This window comes from Cyprinus carpio, chromosome B14 (genome assembly GCF_018340385.1).
Source record: "Cyprinus carpio isolate SPL01 chromosome B14, ASM1834038v1, whole genome shotgun sequence".
Classification (NCBI taxonomy): domain Eukaryota; kingdom Metazoa; phylum Chordata; class Actinopteri; order Cypriniformes; family Cyprinidae; genus Cyprinus; species Cyprinus carpio.
Window position 1 is genome coordinate 4,715,316 of NC_056610.1, and position 19,367 is coordinate 4,734,682.

The 19,367-nt window shown below is 36.8% G+C and overlaps 2 protein-coding genes across 2 annotated transcripts; one reads left to right on the forward strand and one right to left on the reverse strand.

Moving 5' to 3' along the window:
• Positions 1-809: 809 nt before the first annotated feature.
• Positions 810-5,422, reverse strand: LOC109101745 (protocadherin-20-like). Its single transcript, XM_042737820.1, has 2 exons — positions 5,051-5,422; positions 810-4,077 (listed from the first exon to the last, which is right to left on the reverse strand). Exons 1-2 carry the CDS (start codon positions 5,069-5,071, stop codon positions 1,603-1,605), a joined length of 2,496 nt encoding a protein of 831 aa, XP_042593754.1. The 5' UTR covers positions 5,072-5,422; the 3' UTR covers positions 810-1,602.
• A 768-nt stretch (positions 5,423-6,190) lies between these two features.
• On the forward strand, positions 6,191-10,176 carry LOC109101744 (regulator of cell cycle RGCC-like). Its single transcript, XM_019115151.2, has 5 exons — positions 6,191-6,340; positions 6,545-6,685; positions 7,163-7,243; positions 8,023-8,085; positions 9,835-10,176. The coding sequence occupies exons 1-5, from the start codon at positions 6,250-6,252 to the stop codon at positions 9,840-9,842; spliced, it is 384 nt and encodes a 127-aa protein (XP_018970696.1). The 5' UTR covers positions 6,191-6,249; the 3' UTR covers positions 9,843-10,176.
• The last annotated feature ends 9,191 nt before the right edge of the window (positions 10,177-19,367 follow it).

Sequence of the window (19,367 nt, forward strand, 5' to 3'; positions counted from 1 at the left end):
TTTTTCTTTTGTATCATTTACAAAACCACTATCATGTTTGCTTCTTTTGATGGTTGCGCATACGGTTGTTCCAGAGCATGTGAACCTCCTCAACTCAGATCAGTTCGGTGGGCAGCACAAGCCCTGAAGTGGTCGAGTTTTCTCTCTAAACTTATCTTACATCCACATTCTTGTCCAGATCAACTGCTTTCAACAGAGAATCTTTTACAGTTTCCTCATTCCTTGTGTACACCTTTAATGAGTCTGAACCGTCTGAATGTGGTGAGAAAGGGACTATTGGACGACAGGAAACTTCCTGGTATGAGATGTATGATATCTCCCATCTGTCTGCCAACCTTTACTACAAATCCTTGAGATTTTTATCACACTTCTCAGGAGAGTTTTCACAGCATCAGCTACCGAAAGGGGTTTAAACTCCCTACACTGTTAGTCACCATGGAAACCATCTGTTGATTGTACTTGACCATTAGTTACAAAAAGGGCATTAAGGTTTATTTGAGCTTGAAGTCAACATGAAACAGCATTAGCAATGACATTATTTGAGTGAAGCATAATATTCATAGAGAGGGAGAAAAGTGATTGATTGGAAAAGTGGAAGCCTTACCATTATGCAAAGAAAATATATTTCCTTATATACTGTATATAACAATCATTATATTTATTTAATATACCACTGAAATATAAAGATTATTATAACATATTGAATAATACATAAGGAATTACATATGGAATTATTCACATATATAATTATATACTGTATTATAATGTATGTAAAACATTATTTAATGATACACTTCATATTTACATGTAAATATTCACATGTATACGTGCAATATATGTACACAATCACGATTATATATTATGTATTTATTAAGATATGGTTGAAGGTTCAAGTTCATCCTCAAGAGCATCTCAATGGTACTGCTTCTTTATAATCTTTATATATCTTATAGAATTTATAATCTATTCTTTATTTATTATAAGCTACTTGGCTTTTATTTTGGTTAGCATTAACTAATAGTTTAATAAATTATGCACACTAAAAATCAAATAGGCTTGATGCCATTTCTCTACTGTATGTAAGAGATATGGTCTTGTTTCAACTGCTTTGTAAAAAGATATTTTCTTTTTTTGAAAATATATCAGCGAGACTGTGATTGTTCCATGATCTAGATGTCAGTACTGACTGTGGGCTGTGTGCATCAGACTAACAAGCTTGTAAAAGCAACACAACAGCTCACTAGAGGAGAACCATGAGAACAAAACAAGTGTATTTTTCTTTCTGCAAGACTGCACCTGTATAAACATTTTCATTCCTTTTCACTGAATGTCACACCATTGCTGGCAGGAAATCAAACGTACATTGTCCTTAAGTGCATTAACCCTTAAATATTATTTTTAAAAAGATTTTAAGAGTTTATTTGTTTTAACTTTATGTAAGATGAAAACACATCATCATAGGAAAAGAAAGCAGGTAACTAACACTACTACAGTATATTACTATTACAATACTGACAAAAAGCACTAGCCAAAGCAGGTTATAAAAAAACTTTTGTAATATTTACACAAACATTTTGCTGGTGTATCTGCTGAGCCTTCTCTTTAGTTCAAAGGTTTCAGTTCACAGAGATTTCCAGTTTCCCATACGTTCTTTTGTTCGACTTTCCTTTTTGTCTTTCTATGCTTTATAAACACCGCTACGACCGCCAGGAGAACACAGACTGAGATGACCATCAGACACAGGCCACAATAAAAAATAAGCCATGCATTTGATTCACACCTGCTGTCTTTGACAGGCATCGGAGGAGGCAGTCGTGGCGGCGAGTAATCCGGAAGGGCATTCACGTGGCATGTTTCCAAAGTCTCGTTGACCAGCAGGTTGACCCACACGGTGGTCTGCAGCGGGTCTGGCTTTCCTCCGTCGCGAACGACTATGAAGAGGTGGTGCATGCCGTAGTCCTCGCCGCGCAGGTGCTGGACCAGAGTAATGTTTCCTGAATGCTGCTCAATCTGGAAGGGGCTGTGGAGAGCCGGTTTGGATGCAACAATTTGGTAAGTGATATCCGAATTCATTCCTGAGTCCTCATCAATGGCGTAAATCTTCGTTATCATGCTTCCTGCTCGAGTAGCCGGGGATATGGTCAGACAGGAGAGGTTGCTGCTAGGAAGAAGGACCTGGGGTTGATTATCATTGACATCCTCAATAAAAATGGTCATTCTTGCTGTAGCGGAAAGGACTGGGCTGCCGCCGTCTACGGCTACCACCAGAAGCTCATAGCGGTCTTGCTTCTCGCGGTCGACTTCACCAGTACTGCGGAGCGACCCCTGCGCCAGGTCAATGGCAAAAGGGACTTCGGCATTTAAAATATGCACATCCGCTATCCGGCCGTTCTGTCCTTTATCACTATCGCTTGCTGTGACTTTCCCAACTTGGGAAAGTTGTGGAATGCTCTCAGACACGAAGAAATAGAAATGTGGGGTAGGAAAGGCTGGTGGATTATCATTCAGATCCAGTATGTTTACGGACACAATAGCGGAGCCCTCCAGAGACGGTTCGCCGCCGTCCCGGGCCAGAACAGTCAGGATGTATGTCTCCAGCTGTTCCCTATCCAAAGTCTCCACCACCGATATCACACCCGTCTCTTCGTCAATTCTGAAAGGTCCTCCATTTTTAAGCCTGTACCTTACTTTGCCAAACTGCTGGCTGTCTGCGTCGCTAGCCTGGACTCTCAGCAGAAACACTCCAGGCTCGTTGTTCTCCCTTATGTCTTTTTCATAACGTGCTTGTTCAAACTTTGGGGCATTATCATTCACATCTTCAACCAGCACTTTGATCACTTCCCTTCTGTGTAGGCGTGTGCCATGAGGATCAGAAATAATAACTGTAACCTCATACTCGCCGCACATCTCAAAATCTAGGGGTTTTGATGTTGAAAGCAAATAGCTGCCTGCTTGCGGCTTCAAAGAAAACGGCATGCTGTCTTTGTCTAAGGACAGAGTACCTTTGGCAGTAGAGGTGTCTTCCAGCTCCAAGAGCGCCAAGACGGTGGGGGGCTCGTTTTCTTGTAACACGATCACTTGGTTTTTATGCTCGGCGACAAACTTGATCTTTACGGATGGCTCTTGGCTCATCACTGGCTGCATGTACACGGTTACCTGAGTTTGCGCAGGGGGGCAAAGTGGACTATTCGCAAAGACTTTCAACACGTGCTCCTCGGGACTGTCAACCTGCACGTCAACAGCTAAGCTGATCAGGCCTGTGTGTCCATCCAAGTGAAAGAGCGCTTTGGCCCTGTCTGAGATCTGACGGCTGAAGGAAAATGCGATCTGGGCATTTTGGCCCAGGTCTTTGTCTGTGGCTTTAAGCTGGGCCACCGCAGTGCCCTTGACTCCTAACGCTGGCACAATGGCTGCAGTTAGACTGTCAGCGTCAAACTCCGGGCAATTATCATCAACATCGGTTACTGTTACATTGAGATGAGCTGTAGCGCTGCGTGGTACTGAACCTCCGTCTACTGCTACAAGAACCAAGAGGTGGTTTTCCTGAGTTTCCCGGTCCAGTTCCCTTTGTAGCACCAGCTCAAGTTCACGCCCGTCTTGTCTGATGCTAAAAAAGCCACCAGAGTCTTTCAAGTAGTAACGTATCGCGCCATTATCGCCCGTATCCTTATCCTGGGCTTGGTCATCCAGTGGGAAAGAAGTCCCGTTTGATGCATCTTCAGGTATGTGCAGAGGAATCTCATTCCTCTCGAAAATAGGAGCGTTGTCATTAATATCATCCACAATGATGATCATTGGCACGACTTCAAAATTAAGACTCACGACTGCGGTGTTTGAAAAAGTACAGTCCCCATCCTGATGTGATGGACACAAGGTCTCTCTGTCTATGCGCTCTTTAGTGAACAGATCCCCTGTGCTCTCGTCCACTCTGATGTATGTTTCCTCGAGGAGCCGGTATGGAGCTGAGTAGGTCGTGCTTAGACTTCCGATCTTAACGCCTGCTTCTTGCTCCTCCACGGCGGTGAAACGCAGAGCACGGCTATGGATTTTCCCAGCAGATGCCAGGAGAAGCACCCACTAAAAAACAACAGAAGAGACTTACTGCTTGGAAGAAAGCAACACCCTTCTTTCCAAATGAAGATATAACCAGTGTGTAATCATTAACCAACAAGTCAGTCTTTTTTTCTTCTGCTGAATATGTTGTTGCACAAGCTCTATTATTGACTTATATGTTCCAGCAGCCAGAGATTTAACATTAAAATATATAATCCCAACTAAGCTCGCAAATGCCTGTGCACTTTTCATGAATAAATTGGTCTTGAATGCTTAAAATATTTGTTTTGCTTTTCCCAACAATGCATCAGTTAATCTAACTGCTTAAAATCTTCTACAGTTTAAATATTATGCTGAATTAAATATTATATTTATTCTGTATAAATGTTATGTAACGTTTGTCATTTTGCAACCATGTTTAGCTATATCATTTGCATGTATATTTTATATACAATTGTATGATTTCTTAAAACTGTAACTGTTACACATTAATAAAATTCAAGGTTACAGCTCCTAACAAAATGGAAATACACCAGTAGCTATAACATGGCAGCAGATTTACACACAGAAGGAGCTTGCTAACAGGTTTGGCAGCAAAGCTGTGGTTACTGATAAATGTATTAATTAATTCTTAAATACAGGCTTGAATAGTTATGCTTGAAAAAAAATCATGAAAACATTATATCTAGCATTTCTAAAATAGAACATAAGATTTATGCCTTGATTGCTGTAAAAATATTATTAGTATTCAGTGTCCTATTCAATGGCGCCTTTTTGGGTATTAGATTTTTTTTTCTTTAAACTTTTAGACATTTCTGTTATGTTTATTTGTATCCACCTGTCCATCCACCTGTCTGCCTATTGGTTTGAAACACATACACCGCCTGACACGCAGAATATGAATGAAACACAGACTGACTAATATGGACCTGCGTTCAACTCAAAAACAGAAAAGTAATTTTATTTCTGCAAATATAAATAATGCAGGATCACTGACCTGTAGTATAGTCCAGTTCATTATGTGGTGGTTTTGAGCTGTCCATTCTTCAAGCACATGGTGAGCTCTGTGAGCACGAGAAGCACTCTGGCGAAATGTGTTTAGGGGCGGAGCCTCATCTACCTGCGCTACAGGTGAACAGCTCCAGATTACTCACGATATTCAACCGTCGGTTAAAAGGGAAAATACAGGTCTGACGGGATGTTTTTCCGGGTAATTGCTTTATAATGAAAGATGGGACGCGGTGAAGTATTTACCCCCTTTAACTCTGCAATGCCTTCATCATAATAAGAGAGATTATGTGGTAGTTATAGCCCTTCTTTGGAGTTCTTATGTTTCACTTCAGCTTTTCTGAACCATACTGAATTGGAACTGTGGATTTTAAACCAAACTGCACACTTATATTTGTATTATTATTATTTGTATATATATTTGTATGATTATCATTTGGCTCGTGTCTCAGTGTCGCCACCATGAGGGCAGTGACATTTACTTCACATGGCTCTTGTACAACCACATAGTTCATAGTTTACTGCTCTATTATTATTTCCTCGCATCAAAGGGGTTTAGCCTATTGTACTTTATGGTATGTTATAAAGACAGAAAGAAAGAAAGAAATAACGGATGGATGGATGAAAGTAAGAAAGAATGGATAATCATACAAATATATATATATATATTATATATATATATATATATATATATATATATATATATATATATATATATATATATAAATGCGAAGTGTCCAAAGTTTACACTGCTTACACAAGCTTACAAAAGGGCAATGAAAAGCAGTGAATAGTATAAGAATGCTAACTGGCCTTACAAAAAAGTACCATAGTGACCACAGTTACCACTGAAATACCATTTATATATGTTTTATTACATGTTGTTACTAAATTAAGTTAACTGTGGTAACTTCAAAATGGTAACTTTACACCTACTCTCGTGAAAACGACAGAAAGGTTAATTTAGTTAATTATAATCGGACACATACTTAAGGGAGATGAGAAAAGAAAGAGCCACTAAATCGTGGTGCGAGTAGACGTCACCGAAGTGGTCGGAAACGTTCTTTCTCTAGTTCCGCAGGTGACGTCATGTGTAGGCGTCACGGGGAATTTAGTGTAACCACAGAGACTGCACCGTGCTCTGATTGGTCGGCGCATTATGTGCTGGGCGGAGTCAATATACATCGGATGGGGACCCATCGTACTAATCTGAGAATCAGTCTCCACTTTCCAGCACTCTTCACAGAGAACCACAGGATGTCTGCAGCAAACTGTTCAGGTAAACTTTTCTTTGATAAAAATTCACATGCCACATTATTTCAAATGTGTGTTTTTTTTCTTTGTAAAAGGAGAGCAGCTTATAGAAGTGTATTCAGTTGATTAATCTAATTTATACAGTCAGGCAGTCATGCAGACATCAGTCACAAATTGTACAGTAAAAAGTGTTCAGTGTGATTCTAATAGAGGATGTGAACTGTATTAGAGCTGGATCTGGAGCTGGGAGACTTGCTGCAGGAGTTTAATGATGTGGTGGAGGAGCTGAGCACACCTCACGCCTCTGAACATGTGCTGGGAGATGTTCAGAGACACACAGCAGCGACTGATGGAGACGACTCAGACTACTGTGAGTGCACATCCAAACACTGTTAAACAGTGACAGCTTCGTAAGAGTTTAACTTGAACTCTTACAGTATTGTCACCGAATGCCAAACCATTATGAATAGCCTACTCAATATTAAAGTGCTTCTTAATAATAATGTGTATACATATATATGTATAAAGAGGAATACTGTTTCTTGTTACCTCTAGTAGATAATTTCCTTATATTTCCCAATTCTAAATCACTGCTTTGCAATTTGTTTATTGGTCCAATTTCTGAAAAGATTTAGCTCATTAACAAAGGCTTCACTTACGTGATTTATATCTCTCTTTGTTTTGATCCTTTTAAATCGATTATGTGAAAGAATGAATGTATTAGTGAGCCTTTGATCCTAAGAAAGATATTCTTGTGATATACAGTACTTTGTGCGCCTCAACCACCCTGTAGTTCCTTTGCATTCACATGTAAGAGGCACGCATTAATCCTATTGTATCTTCCCAGGCAGCGAAGCTTCGCTGGTAAACAGCTTGAATGTCAGTCAAGAGGAGCTCAACATCTCAAGCATGACTACAGCCTCAAAAGGTATTAACATAACATAACAGATAGCCATCACATTTACTAAACAAGCTAATGGCTTCTCCTATCTGCTCCATGTGTGGCTCTAACCCCTGTGTGCTATTTCCACTCATCTTATTGTAGTCTTTGTTTGTGGATTGCATGATAAGCACGGATGCTGGCACGATGGAATTGAATATGATAATGTTGTAAGACGGTAAACCAGTGAAGGTCTATATTTGTGTGCCTTACTACCAGTTTAGTCATATTATGATTTAATATCATTGAAATATGTTTGCCACAAAGGCGTAAAATTTAGTAAATTTAGTTTTGTAAATCTGAAAATACATTTCTAAAATACATCGCACCTAAAGGGGCCCCTGCTCATTCAAGAATGTGTGTTTATTGTCTGGATGGAGCAAAGGCGAAATGTGTTTAAAATGCATGTACACAGTTCAGTTGAATGTTAACGTTTACCTTTTTAATTTAATGCAAATGAATAAAAACCTTGAATCTTGAATGTTAATCTGAACGTACAAAGCAAACAGTTTACTGATAAAAGTAATTGTCCCCAGTGTCAAAATCAAAACTCTGCCCTTGGTTCATTATTATTTTTAATAAAGATTCTGTTTCTGAAAAGATGCCAGTTGAAAATATGGCATTTTATTGTGCATAGGGAATGCAGAGGGTCGCATTTCTTTCGGGGTGGAATGTTCCACAGGAAATGCCACCGCACTTAGCTGCGCTTCCACAGAGTCTGAAGCATTCCAGTGCGCTAACGTCTTCTCTCTCTCTGCTCTTTACAGCCAGGCTCGGGGACACCAGTGACCTACAGAGCTTCATTGAAAACCTGGATAGAGAGCTTGCAGGTATAAACACAGTTTGATGGTCGGTCACATTTAAGGCAGCTTTTGCAACTCTATTTTTTGAAAGCATGGTGTGGCATAATAATATGTGTAGAATCAGTGCTATGAGAATATTTTATTAATCTAGATCAAAAAAGACGGCCAAAAGCATACCCAATGCAAGGACATAAATACAGAATGTTTGGCTGACCACAAATGTTCGTTCCCATAGTTCTGTAGCGCAAAAAACCTCAGAACCCCAGCGAGTTTCAGACTTAGTCTCTATTTATATAATCGGATATGCTGTTTATTAGTAGATAATGTAACAGAAAACTATTTGCATTACTGTTCAACACCAATTATACTGTTTTTTGTCAAATTTGCTCAGCAGTGTTGTAATGCAGTTACTTTTAAAAGTAATGCATTACAATATAGCATTGATATCTGAATAATAAAAAAAAAGTTATTGCGACTTTTTTCCTCACAATTCTGACTTTTTTCTCAGAATTGCGTGATATAAATACAATTGCGAGTTATAAAGTCAGAATTGCTAGTTTATATCTCGCAATTCTGACTTTTTTTTCTCACAATTCTGACTTTTTTCTCAGAATTGGTAGTTTATGTCTTGCAGTTCGGACTTTTTTCTTGCAATTGTGAGTTTATATCTTGCAATTCTGACTTTTTTTCTCAGAACTGCTAGTTTATATCTCACAGTTATCACTTCTTAACCGCAATTGTGAGTTTATATCACGCAATTATGAGAAAAAAGTCAGAATTATGAGATAAAAACTCGCAGTTACCTTTTTTATTTTTTATTCAGTGGTGGAAACGGGCTTCCATACGTTAAGTCCCTAAAAGTTACTTACTCTAGTTACTTTTTATGGAAAATAATGTGTTACGTTACTTTTGCATTATTTTTAAAATCTGGTCTTGGCTTACTTTTTTTTTTTCTTCAATAAAACAAGTTATATTTTTGGCAAATGTTAAAAGCCCTTTCACACCAAAAGTGAACTGAATAAGCCTCAGGCTGAAGGAAATGTAAATTCACATCTGTACAGAAGCAAATGTTACAGAAACAAAGGTTATGTTTATCTAAAGTCATTTTTGCCTTTTAGTATAGTTGTACTGGATTATTGAAGGTCAGCAGCAAAGACATTGGTTAATAAAATGCGATTCATACAGAACATAAAGGATATTTGTGTTATTTAACATACTTAATTATTACAGGTTCGCATCATATCCTGAGTTTGCATTGCACTGTTTTTATTAATTTTAAGGAATATGAATCTGTTTTTGTGAGAGTGAGAAGAGTAAATGCATGTTTGTAATTAGTCTAGACATACAGTAACCATCACAACACCTCTGCACTTACTTGCACTTCCACTTCTCTCAGCGTGGACAGGAGAGCTGTCAGTCAATAAATGGGAAAACAAAGTAACTGCCGTTGCTTATTTTACTAACTTTGAAATTTTATTGTAAATTAATGCATTACTTTACTAGTTACTTGAAAAAAGCCATCCGAATACATGCTGTGACATGCAGTGCTTGTAATGCTTTACCCCCAACACTGGTGTTCAGTGATAGTCCGTTATGACCTTATTCTTGACAAAAACAAATAAAAACATCCATTAGAGCGATAATGTTAATAATGTTATCACAGCTCACTCCCAGCATGGTCCGTTATCAGTGGAGTGTCAGTCATGAATCATAACTGCACATGCATGATACCTCACACCCCTGACCTGAGCTGTCACACTCTTATCTGTCTTACAGAGATGTGAGATTACAGGACACACGTGATCAGAGAGAACGCTGAGCACCTGAAGAGCTGCCATTTAGCAAAGCATGTTCTCTGCTTCCACACCTAGAAACTGGGCTGAAGAAAAAGGTTTCACTTTTTCCCCTTCACTAAGGAACAAGAGCTCACCGTGTGTTTTTAATTTGTCAAGACCCTTTGGAAGAATTACCAAGTTTCTCAGAAGATGTTTTATTTTAATACATTTATATGAAAAGCACAGTGCCTTGTAAGTTATGACGATTAATGTTAATACTAGGGCTGTCAAATGATTAATCACGATTAATCACATCCAAAATAAAAGTTTTGTTTACATAATATATGTATGTGTACAGGGTATATTTATTATGTATATATAAATACACACACATAAATTATATATTTAGAAAATATTTACATGTATATACATTTATATATTTATATTTTTATATTTTATATTATATATAAATATATTTAATATATAAACATAACATATTCTTCTTAAATATATACATGCATGTGTGTGTATTTATATATACATAATAAATATACACAGTATACACACATATATTATGTAAACAAAACTTTTATTTTGGATGTGATTAATCGTGATTAATCATTTGACAGCCCTAGTTAATACCTATCTTTCATTTTTTTAAGATTGTAAAAATATCAGTGTTACCAGGTTCAGTGTAATGTGTAATATTATTTTAACCTTGTAAAGAATTTTTAATAATAAAAGTTTTTGCATTAAACATGTATTGCTTGTTTTTTTTCTATTAAAAGTATTTTTCTTGCTAATAATATTTTTTAATGCCTGCACAACCTGATTTTACAGTGAAACATGACCTTGGCAGGGTTTTTTGAGATTCTCCTCATTAAATAAACTCCAACATTAAATTGCACTAGATTAAGTTTACGGTCCTGGTAACACCATATCTGTACAGAAAAGGAAAGAATGCAGCTAGACATTCTGCAGCTCATGGAAAAGGAAGTTGTCAGTTGCACTGCAATCGAAAGCAGCTGTTTTTGCTTGTTTGTGGTATTGTCACATGCCACACCTTCAAGAATTTATTTTTACTGTGCATGCAGTACTTGGTTCCCAAAAAGTAGCCTATTTGAAAATTAAAGTCTTGCTTAAAGATGCACATTGTACCATTGGGCAGAAAATATCAAAGCAGTCGCATATTATTCTTTCTTTCTTATCTAATGCGATGACATCTAAGCATTTTAAAGTGTGATTTACAGGGCTAGTTCACACAAAAATTATTATTATTTTTGTTTTATTGTTTTGTTACCCACATGCCGTTCCAAACCTGTATGTAAACTTGTACAGTATGTCATAAGGGTCAATTTTTCCGAAATTGAGATTTATATATCTGAAATCTGAATAAATAAGCTCTCCACTGACGTATGGTTTGTTAAGACAGGACGATATTTGGCTGAGATTTTAAAATCTGGAATCTGAGGGTGCAAAAAAATCTAAATATTGAGAAAATCGCCTTTAAAGTTGTTCAAATGAAGTAATGCATATTACTAATCAAAAATAAAGTTTTAACAAATTTAGGGTAGGGAATTTACAAAATATCTTCATGGAACATAATCTTTACTTAATGTACTAATGATTTTTGGCATAAAAGAAAAATCAATCATTTTGACCCATACAATGTATTTTTGGCTGTTGCTACAAATATACCCCAGAGACTTAAGAATGCTTTTGTGCTCCAGGGTCACATATGATTCTCCTTCCTTCCTTGGTTACCACTGCCTTCCATTAAAAATTATGCTTACAGTAGAAAGAACACGTCACATAGTTGCAAGAGCATGATTGTGAATAAATTATTTTTTAATTTTTGGATGAACTATCTCTGTCTAAATACTTTTAGTCTAAACTAAAATTCGCCTCTTCCTTTTTTCCATAGAGTAAATTTTTGTACTTTTTTTTATTTTTAGCAGATTGAGCTCTCATATGTAATATAATGGAGGAGATGTTGCAAAATAATGGTAAAAGCAGTACTTCTTCTGGGCAGCAGTGTTCATGGAATGAGGAAGTTCGGAGTCTCTGGCATTCTGACACAAAGGAAGAAAGCTGACATCATCACTGCTACAGACTCTCATGAGAACACTTATTTGTACAATAAATACCCCAATCATGTGATTGTGAAGTCACCAGTGAATGGGACTTCTATTTGAAGCAGCAGTTTGGAAACTACCTTGTACATAGTCCTGATCAGACTAAAATATGTAATTTCATGTTTCCCAGTGTCCTGGAACAGTTTGCTTTCAGACTGTTCAAGAGAGTTAAATACTCTTCTGAAGACATTGTGTTCTGTTCAGTTTGTGTCCTCTTGGGTCATTCCTTGAGGGACCCATAATGCTCTTGGTAGAAGACTCTGGTCCAAACTGACCTGAATGTCAAAACTGGAGTGTGAGTGGATGTGGAAGGGACGTGAGAAACAGCCGCTTTGGAATCTCTCTCTCTCCAATTTTATTTTTTTATTTTTTTTGTCTATATTGTTTACAGCCTTCTGTGCTGAGTGTGTGAGCTGTGCAAATGATAAATAACACTTTATTTAGTGAAAAAGAAAAGTGACAACCAAAAGACTGAATGTTAAAACCAGGTTGGATCTTGTAGCAAAATTAGAAACCATTTTCTTTTCATACCATTTTCACAAACAGGCTAAAGTGTATATATGATAAACTTTTGCTACATTTAAAAGGCATTGTGCATTAATGCATTTAGAATGGCTTTATGCTGCATTAGAAATGCAGGCTTCAGCTGGTGTTATAATGCATCATACTCTTAAAAGTTACAACCACAATTAGGCAAGTATTATAATGTATTGTAACTGTTGTTATGATTATTTATTAGATAATAAAACATTATAAGATTGTTTATAAGGCATTATGAACACCCTTATAATATATTATAAATACAGGCCTCATAGAAAGTGTTACAGAAGATAGAAAGTGCTCATGCAAAACCTGCCATCAAATTACTGCAGGTTTCTGCATTGTTTTTGCAGTTTCTGTGGTTGCTAGGTGGTTGCACACTAGCCCAATTAATTTTCTAGTGCGTCCCTAGATTTGGCATCAGTACATGGGGCATTTTCACCTCTTTGTTGTATTTTGCTTTTTGTCCACCAATTAAAACTTGTTAGTCAGACCACATGAGCAAACACTACTAAATATAAGAATGGTTTCTGGTTAATAGTTACACGTTCCACATGCAATAAACTACTATACTACTTAGTCCATTCAAAGATTTATTGCATCGGGTGTGTATGTGTAATCAGATTCTTAGAAAAACAGTTTGACAGCTGACAGTCCCAGCTGAACCTCAGGGTCTCCGCTGCACCTCTATTGATATAAAAACAGACAAATTGGCCCACTCCTGTTTTGCATTTCAAATAGACACCGAAGGGAAGCAGTTCTTTAAGTAGATGGCATTTTGTACAAAAGAAAACAGGTGCTTTAAAGCATCCTTCTGCTGATTGCCTAATTAGAATGTAGGCAAGAAAATGTGCCTGTTTTGTGCATCTTGGAAGCCCCCCAGCAAGATAGATCCAGGCGTCTTTGTTTACAGAGGCTTGTCATCTGTTTGATGCAATGCTTTGCTGAAGTACACCCTAGAGAGCCGCACTGTGCACAGAGCAATGATTGCATTAAGACAGGGCAACACTACGCAACACATGCTGCTTATGCAACAAAAAGAAGAAGAAGAAGGAAAAAAAAAGTAAACACAAGTAAACTGTAGACCAAGAAACAAGCTTCTAATCTCTGTTTATGCCAACCAAACCCATTAAGAAGTCTGGGTAATTATATTCCAAGACAAACAGTACAAAACAGTACTTGCAGGCAAGTTCATGAACTGATAGTCAGTGGAGCAGGTTATCTGTTTTCATTCATATCAAAGTATCATCAGGTGTTTTATGATGCTCAGATGTGACACAAGACCAAGCATAAATCAGTTTATATGGAATAAATGTGAAATAACAGTGTTACCTTGAGACGCAGGCATCTCTGTAATGAAGTGCACTGCAGTGTGTGACACAGTGTGAAAATAATGGCTTGAGCAGCAGAAGGTCTGGATGACTTTGACTCCGACTGTATTTTCAGCCGCATGCTTGAGGGCCACAAAAAAACAAAAAAACAAAACAAAAAAAAATATGCATTTCCAGATTAGGGGACAGGTTTTTGGAAGGGGGTTAGTTTTCAGCTGTGAGGTCAGAGGCTAGCTTGCCATTTTCCTTCATTATATTACATATTACTGGAGGTACAATGCCAGAGGTTATCATACAGCATTTATTAGACCTTCTGAATTGCTGCTGGTCATGTATTTGAGAGAGCAGCTGTTCTGAGCTCTTTCAACCAGGACAAATTGTAAGCATGAATTTAAACCTTAATAACAATGTCAGTCATGGTTTTATGTGCAATCAGCCATTATGCTTTAATAGAATACACTACATTTCTGTTAATTGGTGCTCAATATCTACACATAATGTTATTAAATGCTTTATACAGTATCTGTGAGCATATTTCTACATCTGTGTTCTGTATCAGATTATTTTTGAGGAATTAAAAGCTTAGGGGTGTTATTTTTGCATGCAAACCTTGCTCCGATTCCAAATTTAGATGCATCCAAAAAGCAAAAGAAAGCTCGTTTTAGCTTCTAAGACGCCTAAACTGATCTTAAACCTCTCGAAAGCCTGCAATAAAATCAGCGAGGCATGTTGTGAGATTATATACCATAAAACTACACAATCAAATCATGTCTAATCATGTGAACTTGAAGAGCGGATGTGCAGACAGGGCCTCAGCAGATACAGCTACTATTTTTTTTTTCTGCTAACTACAAACATATGTTAGTTCAAATCACAAAGGATATTAAAACCACTTGTAACTATTTAGAAAAAATTTAATGAATCAAGAGAGCACCACTTGAGGAAGCTTTGCTTAAGGCCAAATTCATTTCTTTTCAATGTGCCCTCTATAGATCTCATTTAGAGTTTAGACTTTAGTTGCTCAAATCGGCTCTAAGGCAGCTGGAACTAGAGATAATGGCATGATGATAATGATATTTGTTCTTTAGCATAATAGCACTGAGGTCAGGATAGTCTATTCAGGGTATTAAATCTCACTCCGTTTATTCTGAAGAAAAAAAAAATGGAATCATCTGAAGGTAATGAAAGAAAGAGCAGGCGATCGCTGAAGAGGCCTGGTCATGATGAGATGTGCAGCTGATATAAAGCAACTAATGAAAACAATTTAAAATGAAAAGTTGCTATTCATTTCTTCTGAACGCCTCAGAAAATAGCAAAATTGAATCCAAAACAAACTGGTGCTTTTTGGAAATAACGCTGACAAGAATACGCTAGCCAAATTCAAATATACCTCACTTTTAGACATTAAGGCTGAAAATTCACTCAATCAAATCTGTTTTCTAAATGCAAGTTATAGGTTTTATTGTAAATGATTTATTTGTGCATTTTCTCAATTATTAAAAAATGTCTTGACCGTATGGTTTAATCAATTTTTTTCCTTTCCTCTAATGATGTATGTGGGGCATCACTGATTTTATTATTATTATCATTTGTATTTTTATGATTTATTTAATATTAAAATTGATAACAATAATGGGTAAAACACTTTAACCGAATACAGAAACTGGTTGTTAATTTTAAAATCCCCACTCTTGGGTCATGTTTTCAGTAAAAGCTAAGATTCAAACCAAAGCCTGTGTCTCATGGGAAGTCGTTCACAATTATCACATCCACACATCACTCACCACGCGTTAGTTCCATATGATCGCTTCACTGTCTTCAGTTAATACGCAACATTCAAACATGCAATTATTCTCCTTCCTTTGCATGCAATTACCTGCAAAATCATTTTATTGTTTGCGTGCAGCGGTTGCAGTCGGCTTGGCACAGCACATAATGTTAATAAGATTAAAATGCACCGTTAGCTTGTCATGGTTGAGATCGCCTCTTAACACCTTAGAGCATGTGCTATTAGCTCTGTTTAATGTGTATTACCTTGTGGGTGCAATTAGTGCGTATCTCCTGCGCTTCCTTAATAGTCTGTTCATTTGATACCATATAGCCCTCAATGCAATACTGCAGCTAATCATCTCTAAAACTATTTTATGAGGCACAGTTTTTATGAGTGAGAGGGAAGGAGGGAAAGCGAAAGAGTAATGCTCTCATCCTTCCAGTAAGGGCCCTCAAGTCCAAAAGTGCTGGCAAGCCATCCACACTCCCTAGTCCAACTTTGTTCTCATTTCTAAATTAAGTATTATTCACCTAGTTATTCACAGTTAAACCTATTCAACTACAAGAAAATAATACTCTCTGGTTGCAGCTCACAGAAGAAAGTCCAATCATCAAGAGTAAAGTACTTCAGCCTTTAAAAACAGCAGAATCTATTTGTCTGCTCAGCAGGAATACGTCTTTGCAATTTTTACCTTTTTAAGTGGTGCTTTCCAAGGTAACTATTACTATTATTATTGCTCGTTTTCAGAGTTAGGGATTTGAACAAACCCCTAAACCTTAATTAATGCAATCACATGGATTGCTGGGGAGATATGCACTATTAGAGACCTATGGTTTTCACCTGGTTGACAATACAACGGATGAAAAATCCCTGATTTTATCCCTAATTTGAAGGAAGGACCCAAGTCAGAGCGCAGTGTTGGGAAGGTTACTTAATAGGCTACAGGTTACAAGTTACACTACATTTAAAATGTAATTAGTAGTGTAACTATTTCTCTACCAACTATTTTTCTATTACTTTATTAAAGTATAATGCAACTGATTACATTTGAGTACTTTTTGAATTATTTTCCAAATTTCTAATGAATGTTTTCAACTGTTAATCATTTTGAAACATTTAAAGCATGCACGGTTAACACTGATTACTTACTTGAATTAAGATTATAATCATTTCATTTTAAAGCACTGCCACCACAAAATCAGACTTTAGCAGCTCTTCTGACTTTGAGATCATTCTGAGGTTAAATGCAGATTTTAAATCATAACAAGAAACGGTTTAATATGATACTGTTTTTGAAATCAAATCTTTGACAGCAAACACCGACATCTAAAAAAAAAGTTGTCTTAAAAAATAAAGCATATACATAAACCCAATAGGAAATTATAGACTCCTGAAACATTGGTGTCTCATATCTTAAAGCAGTCAGTGCAATTTGGGAAAAATGTTAATTAAATCTATATGTGTGTGAAAATATTCAGATGTAACCCCCTTTGTTATCATTAACATTTTCATAAGTAACTGTAACTTAATTACACAGTTTTTCTCAGTAACTGTAACAGATTACAGTTACATTTATTTTGTAATTAAATTATGTAATAACTAGTTACTCCCCAACACTGTCAAAAGCCTAGCAACACTTCTGATCCATGTTAACAGGTCCAAACAAAGCAATATAAAACCTGGTGTGTTTCTGTTAGCAGTGACTATGGAGTCAGACATGAGGAAAGTGTGTAGATCATTATCAAGCTCTAATATTCCCAAACATGGCATTCGATAAACACTAATATATGTAGATGTTAATACAAGAGTAATTCATTTAATTAGAAAATGGTCCATGGTCATATTCTTTTCCACTGTGCATTAGCTCCTTTCAGAGCTACAGTAAGAGGAACGGGGAAGCAGAGGAGAGCGTGAAAAATCATTTGATTTATGAGAGCAGCACTTAAGACACAGAAGAGAAGATGTTATGCACCGCGGCTTCCAGCCTAGCAGCTAAAGTCATTTCCTCAATGGCAGGTACACGCTCAAGCAGAACAAAGCTACAATCAAATTGCTTCACCGCACAGTCTAAAAACTAATTTAATGTCATACTTATGCCTATTCTTCGGCTTTAGCGCGACACCCGAGTACTTTAGTCAGTTGATATTGAAGCAGGTGTCTGTCGTGTGGCCCCAAGGGTCTCAGAGTTTCTATCTGCTCATATCCGTGCCGTCTGTAATATAACCCCTGTCTGCAGCACGCTCATCCGAGGAAACCCTCCTGCGAGACTTCAGTGATGTGTGTCGTGACATCCCTTCAGTCAATCAGGAATCAAAAGCTGAATATGAGTGATGAATCAGCAGCCATCAAAACATCCTTAAACACCCACATGAGTAATAAATACTCTCATCTGCTGATGACTCAGGTTCCGGGAGTCCAATTCAAACCTGGTTTTAAGAGTTTTTTAACCACTGAGGCATGGTATTTATTCTTCATTACAGCTAAACGCATTATGAAGTAGAGTTTGTTGCCCTTTTAAAGTTTGCATTCACATTATTGCTTCATGTTTCGAGCCTAATAACACCCAAACGTTGAACAGCAGTGAAACCAGGCTGAACATCTACGGAGAATCCGATGAGACATTGATTTAAAAGAAGGTTTTATGTGACTTTTAAGGTCAGAAATGTAGCTAAATGTGGTGATAAAGGGGGTTTGATGAGGGTCAAACAGGACAAGAGTGTCACTGAAACTAGAGGCCGCTTTGTCTCAAAACCCGAGCCTGAAGCTGGAAGCTACAGGGTTGTAGTCCTAACAAACGTCCCCTCATTCAGATACCTCAAATTGTATTTTTTTTTGTCACTGCAATCCATGTTGGATGTGGGGATATTCATACTTGATCATAATTACAGTTTCCAACCATAAATGCTTTCCAATGCCTGAAATGATGCTATGCAGTGCTGGGTGTGTAATTATAAAGGTCTCTTCAAACGCTCTGCTGAACAGGATTACTCATTATGAAATGTTGGATATTTAAGTCACTTAAGGTTTTTTTTTTTTCTTAAAAAGTGACTCTTCATCATTAAGTGTGTACATTAACTTTGTACATGTTTGCAAGATTAGTTTTCAAGGGGTATTTTAGCTTTTTTTTTTTTTTGCTAATCAAATGACTTGGGGGTACAGATGACTGATTTAACATATTACCTTGAATTCCACCCATGATTTCATAAAAAAACACTCATATGTGACCTAGGACCACAAAACCAGTCTTAAGGGTAAATTTGACAAAATTGAGATTTATACATCATCTGAAAACTGAATAAGTAAGCTTCACATTAATGTATGGTTTGTTATGATAGGACAATATTTGGCTGAGATACAACTATATGAAAATCTGGAATCTGAATTTGCTAAAAAAATCTAAATATTTAGAAAATCACCCTTAAATGTTGTCCAAATGAAATTCTTAGCAATGCATATCGCTAATCAAAAACTAAGTTTTGATATATTTACGGTAGGAAATTTACAAAATATCTTCATGGAACATGATCTTTACTTAATATCCTAATGATCTTTGGCATAAAAGAAAAAATGATAATTTTGAACAATACAATGTTTTTTTGGCTATTACTACAAATATACCCCGGTGACTTAAGACTGGTTTAGTGCTCCAGGGTCACAAATGTTAAGCAACAAAGATCAGAGAGGAAATACACATTTAACTGTGACAGAGTTGTGCAAAAATAAAACTTATAAATAAAATAAAGTTTTTTGGAAACCG

Coding starts and splice junctions, on each gene's coding strand:
- LOC109101745 (XM_042737820.1), bottom strand. CDS start 5,071: ATGAACTGGACTATACTACAG. Junction 4,078..5,050: donor TGAACTGGACTATACTACAG/GTCAGTGATCCT, acceptor GTTGTTTTTTAG/TGGGTGCTTCTCCTGGCATC.
- LOC109101744 (XM_019115151.2), top strand. CDS start 6,250: ATGGGGACCCATCGTACTAATCTGAGAATCAGTCTCCACTTTCCAGCA. Junction 6,341..6,544: donor GTCTGCAGCAAACTGTTCAG/GTAAACTTTTCT, acceptor GAACTGTATTAG/AGCTGGATCTGGAGCTGGGA. Junction 6,686..7,162: donor TGGAGACGACTCAGACTACT/GTGAGTGCACAT, acceptor GTATCTTCCCAG/GCAGCGAAGCTTCGCTGGTA.